Here is a 13920-nt window from a genome sequence, read left to right on the forward strand (position 1 = left end):
TCACGGAATATTAAGCAGCTAAAAAAAATCATGCCTCTAAACACTGTTTAATGGTTTGGGAAAATGTTTAGCAATGGCATTAAGTTAAAAAAAATTATATAAAATTTTGTCCAGAATTTGAGATACCTTATGTTCTCACGGTATGAAAATGAGTGGTAAATACAAGGCAGCATGTATTGTTGCCATAGTTAATAGTTGAATTTGCATTGCTGTTACTGTCTTAAGAGAATAATGTGTTTGATGGGTGTTTCTTGTTTTTGTTTTTTTTAGGCCTGTTGGTTGCATATTGTAGAAGATTTGATGTTCAGACTGGTTCTTCTTCTGTATACTATGTTTCCTCCACAATCGGTAAATTTTTATTTTGTCTTCCCATTATGTTGTACTGTCTGTAGGAAAAGGTTGAGGTCTAAAAGTATGGAGTCCTGGACTCTGATTCTTCAGCATTAATTAATAAGTTTTCCCATCAAAAAGAAATAATACTTTACTACCTATATCATAAGGTTTTGAGGTTTAAAAAATTATATGTGAAAGAAAATGATTAGATTTTCTATCTTAAATGCTTATTAGAGCATCTGGCACATGACTAGTCAGTAAATTATATAATATTAGATTTTCTCAAAATACTATATGATTGACAATGTATTTATATAAATGAATATATGACACAATAACTTCTCACCTGGGACAGCAGAAATAATTGTCATTTATCCCTCTATTTCTCTTACTGAGAATAGGAAGCAAGCCAAAAAATACTTCTAAACATATCAAACAGATATCTCAAAGTCCATACCAGAGTTCTTTACTCTTAGATAAGTGGCCTGCTTCAGAACCATTTAGATACTGTTCTGGCAAAGTTTTCAATTCCACAGTGGAGTAAAATGCAGTAAATTAAAAGTGTATGCTAGTAGGAGAGAAGGTTATTACTAGGAATAGGAACCTGACAGCAAGGAAGAACAGCTAAGTGAATGAAAAGCTGATAAAAAGAAAAAAAAATACTATAAGGAAGTAAGAAAAGCAGTTCAAGGCTACTGAGAATGGTATTATCAGAGGGCATGGATGTATTAAAGTCCAGTACCAGTCAGTGTGATAGAATACAAGAACACTCAATGCAAAGGCAGGTAAGAGGGCTCTGTCCATTGCGCTGTATAACTTAGGCAGTTCACTTAACGTCCCTGGTCCTCCATTGCCTTGCCCGTCCTTAAAATCAGGAGGTAAACTGAGCTGTCTACAAAGGCTCTGTTAGCTCCAGTATTCTGAGATCCTGTGTTCATAGTGAGACGCTGAGTCATTAAGGAGAGATCAGATGATGTTTTGTGTGCCCTTGTTGAAGAAGTCCAGGAAGTATATAATCAGAATGAAGATTTTCCAAAGTAAATTTTAGTACCTACAGGTACAAATTTTAGTTATCTAAAATGTGCAACAAACAACTCAGCATCCTTAATGGTGACCGTTAATGGAGATTTCTTAAATTATTGTCTTTGTCAACGATTAATGATTCGGATAATTATAATCGAAACACTAACCAGTTTCCAAACTTTCAAAAGCAATAAGGTATGTCTCTGCTAATGGCTGTCTAGGAAAATAACAAAATGAGGGAAAAAGTCATAGGGCAAAAATTGTTCTCAGAAATATTTGAAACCACCACTTCAGTGAAGGAGTCAGAATCTACTTTGGTAGCTGTAGGTCTAAAGTCAACTGCCGACCCTCTGCTCCCATTCTCTTGAAGCTGACTTGTTTGTGCCTCATTCTTCCATGTGCCATTGGGAAGTGGCAAGTGGTCGTTGGAAAGCAGCAGGTAACATGTAGAAATGACTGATAATTGATGTTCTTCTTACAGCCTATGCTGTTGGCATGATACTCACATTTGTTGTTTTGGTGCTGATGAAAAAGGGGCAGCCTGCCCTCCTCTATTTAGTTCCTTGCACACTTGTTACTGCCTCAGTTGTTGCCTGGAGACGTAAGGAAATGAAAAAGTTCTGGAAAGGTAGCAGCTATCAGGTATGTGCTTCTATCTCAGTTACCAAGCTATGACATAATTCACTGACTAACTTCATCTGGGACCCACCTATATATATCACAGCTTCTATGTGCCCCAGAGTTTCCTTGGCTCTGTCAGGACGTCCAGGTTTTTTCCACCATTACCACCTCACTGTCCACCAGCTGCTCAGCAGTTCTCATCATCCCTACGGTGGTCTGATGCCAAAACCCTGGTGACTCAAACCAAAGCTACCAAGAAGCAGTGGGAGGGCATCAGGGAAAACCAGAATAGCATTTCAGCATGAGTTTTCAAATCCACACACAAATAGATTTCACGAAAAATAATACTCTGTCAAGTCTGAGAGACTGACGTTATCTCTTTATAGTAAGAGTCCTGAGGTTTTGCAGATAAAAAGCATGTACTCTTAGGGCGCCTGGGTGGCTCAGTGGGTTGAGGTCTCTGCCTTTGGCTTGGGTCGTGGTCCCGGGATCCTGGGATCAGTCAAGCCCCATGTCAGGCTCTCTGCTCGGCAGGGAGCCTGCTTGCCCTCCCCTGTCTCTCTTCCTACTTCTGATCTCTCTGTCAAATAAATAAATAAAATCTTAAAAAAAAAAAAAAAAAAAAGCATGCACTCTCTACAGCACCTAAATGGGTCTACCTAAATTAAATAGGGTACCCGTTTCAGATTTAAATGGATCAAGACCAACCTCCCTGGAACAGAAAATCGTGATAGCAGAATCTGTGGTGTTTGAGCTTTTTCTTCATTGAAGTTAAAACCCTTTCTTTTCCTGAATGTTCTTGGTATTCCAGTTAAATTTGTTTCCATTGAAACTAAAGAGCATTGGGAAACTCCAGCCTGTTAAAGGTCAGGGCTGTGGCATCGATCCCTTCATGAGGCAGTTAGCTCTGCTTTGCCCTATTACAACAAACTACCTTCCTCCATCTGCCCTCATACATGTGTGTTAGTGGTCACATGAACAAAAACAGAAGTACTTTGGGTGGATGCCTGCAATTCTTTTAGTAGATAAGCAGTTCAAAGTTCACATCCATCTTGTGGTTGGTCTATAGCATCATCTTTATTTAACAAGAGATGATTCACATACAAAGTTAGACTCCTACGTTTGGAAGAAGCACTGTCTAGAATTCTTTTGGGTAAATCTTATCATTCCTTTGAAATTTGGTTAAAATAATAATACCTGCTCTGTCTACCTCACAGTGTCATTGTCTCAACTTATATTTGTACACAAAGAATTATGGCCACAAGGCTCTTAACTAGAGTAAGATAGCTCATAACTTTTACATGAAAAGGACACCCACGTAGAGTTTTTTATTTATTTTAGATTTTTAAAAATTAAAGTGTGTTCTACAACACACCTTTGAAAGTCACATCCCAAAAAGTACTCTTCACAATCATTTTCTTAAAATAGTGTTATATTTCTTCATTTAGCAAACGTTAGTTAAGCAGTTCTGTGAGCCAGGTGCTATTTTAGGTGCTGTTGATAAAAGATGTTGATAAAAGGCTTACTCTCACGGCCTCTTGAAAGTTAGAGGCGAGTGGAGGATGCAGATAGTCACGGACAAAGTGTGATAAATGTATTTATTAGTTATGGTAGGGTGCCATGAAAGCTAGCATTAGGACACCCAGTGCTTGTCATTTTGTGACAGTCAAAGGTGATTTAGGAAAGACTGCTTTTTTTTTTTTTTTTTTTAAGATTTTTATTTATTTGAGGGGCGCCTGGGTGGCTCAGTGGGTTAAGCCTCTGCCTTCAGCTCAGGTCATGATCTCAGGGTCCTGGCATCAAGCCCCGCATCGGGCTTCTCTGCTTTGTGGGGAGGCTGCTTTCCTCTGCCTCTCTGCCTACTTGTGATCTCTCTCTCTCTCTCTCTGTCAAATAAATAAATAAAATCTTTAAAAAAAAAAAAAACTTTAGAAAAAAAATTTGAGAGAGAAATGAATGGGAAGAGGGGGAGGGGCAGAGGTGGAAGCAGAAGGAGACTTCTTACTGACCCAGAATCCTGACCTGACACTTAATAGACACTTAACTAACTGAGCCACCCAGGCACCCCTTAGGCAAGGCTTCGTAAAGAATGTTAAATTTATGTTGAAACTTTAAGACTGAACCATGTGTTCCATATGGAGGGAACCATGTCTTGAAATGTTCAGAGGGAAGAAATCATGGCACATTTAAGAACTAAATGAAGTTTAGGATGACTATAATGTTGAGTAACAGCAGGAAATGAAAACTGGAGAAAGATACTAAATAAAGCAATTGATGGTAAGAAAATCCATTTTAAAATATCTGAAAAGTTAAGACAACTTTAGTTATACACTTCTCACTTTTGTAGTGTGGTCTCATAATTTTATTAGGTAAAGACATTCAAAATAAAAAGTGTGCAGTCTGGTACCAGACTGCCTAAGTTTAAGTCTTGTTTTGTTAATTATTAGCCACATAACCTTAGACAAGTTACTAGCTTCTTGGTGCCTCAGTTTCCTTTAATGTAAAAAGGAATAATCATCATCCTACTTCAGAGGGTTGTTGTAAAATATGCAAATTGCTTAGAATAGTGTGTGGCACATCATAAACACTGTGCATTTGCTATTATTATTTATAGGAATCGAGGTTTTTCGTTTTGGTTTATTTGTAGGCTTGGTGGTTATTTTTCAGTTCATTAACTAGGTTTCCATTTTCCCAGTTTGAATATTAAAACTTCAGGTCTTTGTTAAATCTGATTCTTTTAACTTATTTGCAGAAAGATTTGATAGCCATCACAAGCCTCAGGGGGGGGGAATCTGTTAAATGCAGCCATTTTCCCACTGTACACTAGATTTTTTTAAAACATAAAGAACAGACACATGCTGAAATTTAAGGCAAGTTAGTTGCAGAATATTATAAACTACTGCCAGAAGAGAATTTTTTTAAGAAAATTAGCATTTTCAGAAGTCATAGAATGTAATGCCTTCACAAAATTATTCCCGTGTTACTGCGAAAAAGAAAATCTCATTGCTTCTGTCCAATCTTTAAAGTCAAAAAATCAATTTAGCTTTAATGTTGTCATTTGTGGGAGATAGTATCTTTTAGGCTTTGGAATCCATTCTGGCAAGTCACTTGGTCTGTTAAGACTCTGTCTCCTTGGGCGCTTGGGTGGCTCAGTGGTTTAAGCTTCTGCCTTCGGATCAGGTCATGATCCCAGAGTCCTGGGATCGAGTCCCACATCAGGTTCTCTGCTTGGCGGGGAGCCTGCTTCCTCCTCTCTCTCTCTCTCTCCCTACTTGCGATCTCTTTCTGTCAAATAAATAAGAAAAATCTTTAAAAAAAAAAAAAAAAAGACTGTCCCCTCATCCATAAAATGAGGTTGGATCTATAGGCTGTTAGGAGAATCTGTAATTCATAGTTGTGGGTTACCACAGGGCTTGGTAGGGCAGGGGGATGAGATCTGGTAAGTCAGTCTAGGCTGAGGCTTTGAAAGTATAACTTAGAACCTCAACAAGCGTGGTAAATAAAGGAGAGGGAGACTAGGTATCAACCCAGTGTAAGGACAGCCTGAAGATCAGCCCTGGAGTCTGGCCTCAGGCCGTTGTTCATCTCATCTCTCAGGGTAACCTGTCATAACCTTTTCCCTCCTCCCCTGCCTCCATTATGTTCATAGTATTGCCAGACTGTTCCAAAATATGCCTTATATTCCCAACTCAGAATCTTCCTTCTCAAAGCAGATAGCCAAGAGTTCTTCAGTTGAAATTAGGTTTACCTTTCCCCATATTTTTTTGTATTTTTAATACTTACTAACATCTGCCTTGTAGTGTAGACATTTATGTGTGCCTCCCTCAGTAAGTTATTATCTTCTAGGTATCAGGAACCTACAGTGCTGATAACAGTGTTTTATGTACTATAAATTCTCAGTTAATGTTATGGAAATTTTTCATGCAAAGCAACTTTAATGTTTAGTCCTTAATCCACTGACCTTTAGTCACTTTTGTGTGTATAAGCTTGTGTTTTAGCAGTCCTCATAGAATTACCAAAATTATTATAAAGTTTGTAAAATTGAGGCCCCTTTAAAGCATTAAACCAGACTTGTGTCTTTACAGTCTTTATATATAATCATTTTTTTTGCAAGTGCCAAAAGTTTTTGCTACTATTTGATAAATCAAATATAAAACAGATAATACAAAATAAAACCAGAATCTAAGGTGATGGATGGAACACTTGTTTATGCTGCTAATCATTTGGTTCATTCCAATGCCTGGTATTGGAGTGAATGCAAGAATAGTGGTAGTAAAAAGCAGGCCTTTGCACTACACACTTTTTAAATGTCATGGTTTAGCCCTGATAACCTTTTTATGCTTTTTTCAAAGGGGAAATTATACCCCATTTGTTGCTAAAACAGAGACTTTGTGAAAGAACTTTAGTATTTTTTTAGTTTTTTGGCCCTCTCCATGAATTTTTCTGATCAAAAGAAGTAATATTTCTATAGGATTTCAGTGAAGTAGTACTGATTTGGAAATCCTAGTTGTATATTCTATAACTTAAAACTACTAACACTATTACTTGCTACGAACTTTTTTCCTTGACTGCTTCAAGAACTATGATACTCAGTTCCATATGATTCTACCCAAAGTCTTAAGTTCTGATTACCGTAGAATAAATAAAGATGTTTCTTCTCTAGAGAGAAAAGTAAAGCAGTAGCCTAATTACTTTGGCATAAAGAACAGCTAGGAGATATCATCATTTTAGGGGATTTTTTTGTTTGTTTCTAATACTAAATCAGAGGAGTTAGATTTATGTAACAACCACCAGTGGGTTATTTTACTCTGGGTAGGAAATAAGTGTTCAGTTTGTTGATATCCAGTAAACAGTGGGTTTGTCTCTGTTAAATGTCACTAGTGCTTCTAATTATTTTTAGAAGTCACAAGCTGTAACTGACAAGTCAGAATACAGAGATACTTAGAACAACGCTGCTTTAATATCAACAACTCTTCAGTTACTCCCCTTTAATGAGAGTTTTAATAGAGTGTTTCTGGAGATTGGTCCAATTATAAATAAGCAGAACTATCAGAAAATGCCAGGCAAGCCAACCTGGTATCAGAGGACATCTTTCCAAACTGAGCTTGCTTATTTACAAATGTTACAAAAAACTATACCAATTTTGCCAGTCAATTTTATTATCTGTATTAATTTTGTTACATTTTTAAAAACCTAGTCCAAGGTTGCACTTCATGTTTCTATATTGCTTTTATTGAAAAGTCAGTAAAGAAAATACAGAGTATAGATCTTCTTAATAAGTTGATTTTGAAAGTTTTTTTTAACAACTACATTTACATACATGGTTAAGGATTAGATTATAGTGCCTGAGGTCCCTGAGGATTAGGAAAGAAATGTCCCTGAGGATTAGGAAAGAAAAGGCATGTGATAATTTAGGGGGTGGAAGCTGTGAATTCAGTAGGGTACAGGTGCCAGGGCAAGAGGCTTTCCCCACCATCCATTCTGCTGAGGCTGCCTCCGTTCTCTTTCCCCACAGCTCCAACCTCTCACACCCAGAATTTCTAAACCGCTAGAAGAAAAGGGACCTAAATATATCTTCCATGCTTCTCCTTGCTCTCCCTCATTTAAATGGTGACTATAGTCAACTCTTCAACAACATTCATGTGTTTTACGTGGGAAAGTGTTTGATAAATGTGTTGCCTGTCTCAACTGGGCTTTTGTCTCCCCCCCCCCCAAAGTGGTACAAACATGTAACTATCTTAATCTCGGGGATATGTTTGGCAAATACAGGACCTCAGAATTGATTTTTTGGGGACTTGAGATGACTCATAGAGTCCTGGCAGGATTGGGCTTTATAAGCTGTCTCCGTTTCTTAAGACAGTTGTCAGCTGAAAGCCTCAGCTCTTGTGGTATTCTTGTCTGGCGAGGTCAGAGACCCCATTTGGGTATGATCCTGCTGTCTGCTTCCTTTTCCAAAAAACACTAAAGCTTTTAGAATCACTTTGCAAAAATAGGAACATTTATCTTGCTGGTCTTTCTTCTAATTCTTGATAAAGAAGGGAAAATGTGCATCACAGTACTGAAAATCACTCATCTAAAAATCTTTGACAATCTTCACAAAGACATTAGGTAGGTACTTTTTTCTAAGTAATTTTATGTGAAAAACACAATGAAAACATGTAAGCAGTTTCTTCTTCCTTCTGCCTTCATCCCAAATGTAAAAAAAATTTATATAGGCGTATGGATGAGCAGAGCTGAAGTGACTGAAAAAAGTTTAACTGGTAATTCCTCTAGAGTAGTCTATAGCAAATGTATTCTTGATTTTATTTTCAGAGAATCATTTGACCTTAAGTTCCTTCCATTTATTTGGTTTGGGTAGAAATATTTGTTACACAGTATTTCCAAAATTTCATGTGTCATTCTGAGATTATTTTACAGTCAGTTCAAGGTGTCAGCCAGGTTACACTGTCCTCAAACTAGCAGGTATTCTCACAATGACTTGTGGGGTCACTTTTAATTTTTTCACTTTTAACAGTGAACAGTGAACACGGCCTGGAATCACATCCTAGAATGAGCATCGGGAATATCTTCCTTTGGTGATAGAGTTTCCACTGCCATGAAGGGCAGTTCATATTGGGAAATAGAAATAGTGGAAGATTCAGAGAAAGCGTTTATCAGATTGACCCTGAGTCAAATGATTAGGCTTTTCTTGTCACCCTGACCATATCCTTAGGAACATGGATATTAAACCAGTGCATTGCTCTAAAAGGAATGCCCAGTTCCATGGAGTGCTCCCTTGTCTCTCTAAGATATATTTACTTATTGGGGCGCCTGGGTGGCTCAGTGGGTTAAAGCCTCTGCCTTCGGCTCAGGTCATGATCTCAGGGTCCTCGGATGGAGCCCCGCATCAGACTCTCTGCTCCACAGGGAGCCTGCTTCCTCCTCTCTCTCTGCCTGCCTCTCTGCCTACTTGTGATCTCTGTCTGTCAAATAAATAAATAAAATCTTTAAAAATATATATTATTTATTTGAGAGAGAGCCAGCATGAATGGGAGGAACTGGAGAGGGAGAAGCAGACTCCCCACAGAGCCCGGAGTCAGACGTGGGGCTCCATCCCAGGACCCCAGGATCATGACCTGAGCCACAGGCAGACACCTAACCAACCCACTTGACCACCCAGGTGTCCCCTCCCTGTTTTTTCTAAAAAGTGGGAATCCTTTGGCCAAATTAGTAAATATTGAGGGCAAGTTGAAATTTTGCATTTCCTGACATTTTTTATTTATGCCTAGGTGATGGACCATCTGGACTATGCAACAAATGAAGAAAACCCTGTGACTGCTGGGGAACAGATTGTTCAACAATAATATTATGTAGACCTGCAATAATGTGTCAGTTGATTTTCTACGAATAGAGTTTGACTTTTTAAATTGACTTTTGAATTGACAATCTTAATGAATCTTCAGTGATATGCTTGCAAATATATATTTTTAAAAGCTGGTACTGACAATTACATCAAATAATTGAAACACATTTGCTTTTAACTATGTTAAAGTTGTGCCTTCACATTAAATAAAAGCATATGGTCTGTGTAATTTTGAAGATCTGTTATATACAGTATATTTTTCTAAAGAACTGTCTTGACCCACCCTATACTTTCTTACTGAAATGTTTCTTTCAACTCCTAGTAATAGATAAAAGTACTTCTGTTAGAGTTTCTGAACAGATTTTACTGTCAAGAATTATGCAAATTTTATTCTCTGTAGAAATAACTGCCTAAGACCATGTTAGAAAGCAGTTCAGTGATGAAATTTTGGACCTTTTCACTGCAGAGGTTAGAAAAATATAATTGGGGAATATATATAAATGGGTATTTTTGTAACATAAGTTTTTTTTAAGTCCCAGTCTTTTTTAAACTTGAAAATCTAAATTACTTTAGTCTGCCTATGTATTATATTAAAATATTTTTCAGATATAAAGAAACATAATATATAGAACTAGTCATTAAAAGGACACAGAAACTGAAATCCGCAGTTTTCAGTGGTCTGTTTTTCTTGAAGAGGTAGCTTAAATTTCTTCACTAACATTCAGTTTTGTCATGGTATTCCTTATCTCTGAAATTTGGTTCTGTTGATGTTCAGGATTGAAATTTGTAAAAAGTATTTATCAACTTCTGTGTTAACACGGGTGGCTCATTGTGTGAGTACAGCAGCCCTAACAGTCTCTCCTCACCCCCTCAACCACCACCTTTTTTTTTTCCTAAGTCCCACTCCTTCCCCTATAAGAAACCAATGTTAATCTTTTAATATTTTGATGAAGGATGGTTTAATATGCAAAGTGTGCTTCAGAGGAAAGAAATGGAGACAAATAGGAGACTGGATTAGTCCCAATTTACTGACAATACAAGAATCTGAGTAAATTATTTTAGCTCAAAACCCTTGTATCTCAACTTTCATACCTGCAAAATGAGTAAGTTAGACCAACTAATCACTATGGTAACTTCCAGCTTGAAAAATATCTTTCTCATTCTTTGCTGAATCTCAGTGTGACCTTGAATATTATCCTGGAAGTCGAGGTTGAAGTATCTTTCCACTGTCTTTTGTTTTAAGAAATTCCCAAATGATGAGTGATTTCAACAGCAGCAGGATTTTGCATTTCTCTGTAAGTAATGTACAAGATTGTGAATAAGTCTGTGATCTTTCATTCTAAGGCAATTTCAGCTGATTAAAAGATAAAGCTAATGCCTTTTAAAAATGGATTTGATCTTTGATGTTTGTAGTAAACTTAATATTTGAGGGAGTTAGATGTTTAATTTTGTTTCATTAACTTTTGCTAAATAAACTATAGATAGAGAAGCTCCCTGAGAGTCTGCCCCTCTTTCCTCTTAGTGTACTTATGGGTCCTTTGGTTTATGGCAAAATGACGGTAAGTATCTGTCAAGTAAGAGTTAATTTTGCCTCCATAATACCAAGTTTGGATTTTTTCCAAAGAATCTAATTTATTTGGCAAACTCTGATAGAACAGATTAAGTGCCATTTTAAAGCTCCAACTATATTTTCATTTATAATATCAATAAAATGTTTGCCAAAATACAGTTTTTTTAGTAAAATTATCTGTACTCATCCCAACTTTATGATATTTAAAAGCCTCAACCACATTTTATGTAGAATATTAAAGAAAATCTTACATCTAGAAATGTGAAATCTTAATTCTTTGATAGAGTCCACTTTATCCAACCATAAGTTATCAGAGGTAAAACTTTATTCTAGTTTGCTATTAAGATGTTATTGATTAAATGAAAATAAGAAACAAGTGAAATTCCACAAGTTTCTCCATTCTCAGTGTCAACTTTATTTGTATTCAAAGAATACTTTTAGCAACCTAGCTGAAAATATTTTGAGAAATTACAGTAAAGTGCAGAAATATTTTGTTTTGGAAATCAAAATGAACAAAAGGTGAGGGAGATGGAGGTTTGGCTTTAAAAGGCTGTGTCATTTCTTCCCCTCTCATCCTCCCACCACCTATCACTTGAAGGGGAAGAGAGTTGTTTTTTTCCTAAACATGTCTTTAAATGAGTGAGAGATATAGTATTATTACTTACTGCAAAAAAAATAATTTATTACTTTTTAGAAAGTGTCAATAAATATTTTGTAGTTTATCAAACAAAGAACTAAATAATCTCAAATAGAAATAGAGGTGATTTTTACTTCACTTTAGGTCAGCAAAGGTAAATACAAACTTTTTGGTGAAAGACCGTGGTATTCTGATACACTCTATTTTCTTCTAGCTTGTAGATTTTTAGATTAGCAGTACCTTAGTAGAATCTGTGATTTACTTTTGAAGGAAGAGAATTTTAACCCATGCACTGTTGGCATTTATAGATTTTAGTTTCATGACCATAGAGGTTTTTGTAAAATGGTACATTTAAAGTAAATACTCAGAATGAGCTTTCCAGTTTTACTTTGCTCTTTCAATTTCTCCCATAGGTATAATCAAACATTTCCACATTTGACCGAAAAATACTTGAACTAATTTTATGTAAGCTTGGTTTCTAGAATTTCGATCTGATTATCTGGCTCAGCCAATGAGATTTCAAAAACAGGAATTGCATTTCAGACCAGTGGAATGCACTAGTATGAAAGGGTTTATGTTTTCCCATTAATAAGGAAAAAAGTTAAATGATGCCAAATAACCAATTCTGCAGTTTAAAATTTTTATTTTCAGTGCTCTCTTTACCTGAGGACAATCCTAAAGGGGGGGAGGGATTAGGATAATGTAAATAAAATCGAAATACTGAATATAAATCACTTTTTGCTTCCTAGAAGAAAGATACTCTGTAAATTCAAGTGACCTGAATCAAATTACTCAACCTTTGGAATTGGAAAGAAAATGTGTAGTACTCACGGTTTGGGATGCTGAAATTTCAGAGTAAACAAAATGATTCATAGAGTAATGTATAGGCCATATGATCATAAACACCATGTTTATATATTTCCTTGTTTAATGTTGCCATATTTGAGGACAACTTTACATCTATAAGTGTTCATTGGCAGTAAAGTTACTTTTAAATCAAATTTTTATAACAGTCCTCCATTATTGCAATTGAGACAACTATGAGAAAAAAATACAGAATAATTATGTCATCGTATGTTTCTTTGATTAAGATAAAAAATATTGTAAACTTCTATTCCTTTGGAATATGGATTTTTATGGTCTCTAAAGTTTATCTGGTTAGCCTGTAGAATTTCCTAGTAGAACAAATCTGTGTCAAGTTTTTGCCCATTTTATACCTGTTGTATTTTGTTCTAATGAGAACCTTTTTAAAAATACATATGATTGAATTTTTACTTCTTAGAAGATGGTTTGAGTGTGGAATTTTTTTTAACATTTTGATATGTCAGTTGGTATAAATTAATAATTTTGTAACACTACTAGGCTTTATTTTTTTTATGGAACATGATTTAAAATTTAAAATTTTTTGAAGTGTTAATTTAGCAGTGCTTTAAAACTTCATTATGTGCCAATACTGATAAGAAAAAGTTTTTTAATGTATTGAATTCACTGTGGTATTCAATAAATTATATTTTAAAATAAAATTTTAATTCGTTTTATTTTTAATGGTGAAATACAATTGGAAATGAACTTAAAAGTATACAAGATCATGTTCACATAGACTATAAATTGTAATAGTCTTTAGGAAATTGTGTAGTTAATTTAAGTCTGACAAATTATCCGTGAAACCTAGATTCCAGAAGTGTCATTTACTGGAAATTTATACTGATACATAATACCACTTCCTAAATATTTATTGAATGCATGGACTTTTTTTTAAACCAAGAAATGTTACCTGTTACAATGAATACTCCTGGCATCTGCAGCCTTGCTGCTGTTCTCACAAATTCCTAAGACCCCAGCTGCCATTGTACTGCCCTTTTAACAAGCTTTACAGCTCCTCTTTATCATGCAAACATGTGAGACCCAGTACCTCAAACTCACCTGGAAGCCTGGTTGAACTCCAGATTGTTAGGCTCCAGTCCCAGATTTTCTAATTCAAGTCTGGGGTGGAAGCCAACCAAAAATTTCCATTTCTCACAACTTCCCAGGTGACATTGGTATTGCTGGCCTGGGGGCCACACCTTGAGAGCTACTGGTCTAGGGGGAAATAGAGTATAATAGTTGCATCAAGGGCCCACCATGAGGTTTGTTTTCTTAAGTTGAAAATGATGATTCTGTGTTTGCGTGTTTGTCAAGCCACGTTCGGTTTACACAGGTACAATAGTGAATGTACTGAGGACTGTGATTTAGCCAAGCAAGGTCAAGAAACTTGAAGATGAACAAGGGAATTTAGGATGTATGTCGAAGCAGGTGAATATAACTTACTAACGAAACTTAAGCTGGGAAAGGAAGGACATGAAGATTTGAGGGGTGATGGAATGATAGTGAAAAGATGTGGGGATAAATGCATTT

At 36.0% G+C, this 13920-nt stretch overlaps 1 protein-coding gene across 2 annotated transcripts in view; it reads left to right on the forward strand.

Annotated features, from left to right (window-relative positions):
* The window catches only part of SPPL2A (signal peptide peptidase like 2A), a 54287-nt gene extending 41238 nt beyond the window's left edge, over positions 1–13049 (forward strand). For both annotated transcript variants that reach the window (XM_082734789.1, XM_082734790.1), the window contains 3 exons: positions 271–348; positions 1838–1998; positions 9246–13049. In XM_082734789.1, coding sequence (XP_082590915.1) covers positions 271–348; positions 1838–1998; positions 9246–9320 — 314 coding nt within the window. In that variant the 3' untranslated portion in view covers positions 9321–13049. The remainder of the gene's footprint in view (positions 1–270; positions 349–1837; positions 1999–9245) is intronic.
* The last annotated feature ends 871 nt before the right edge of the window (positions 13050–13920 follow it).

The sequence above is a fragment of the Mustela nivalis genome (genome assembly GCF_964662115.1).
Source record: "Mustela nivalis genome assembly, chromosome: 6".
Classification (NCBI taxonomy): Eukaryota; Metazoa; Chordata; class Mammalia; order Carnivora; family Mustelidae; genus Mustela; species Mustela nivalis.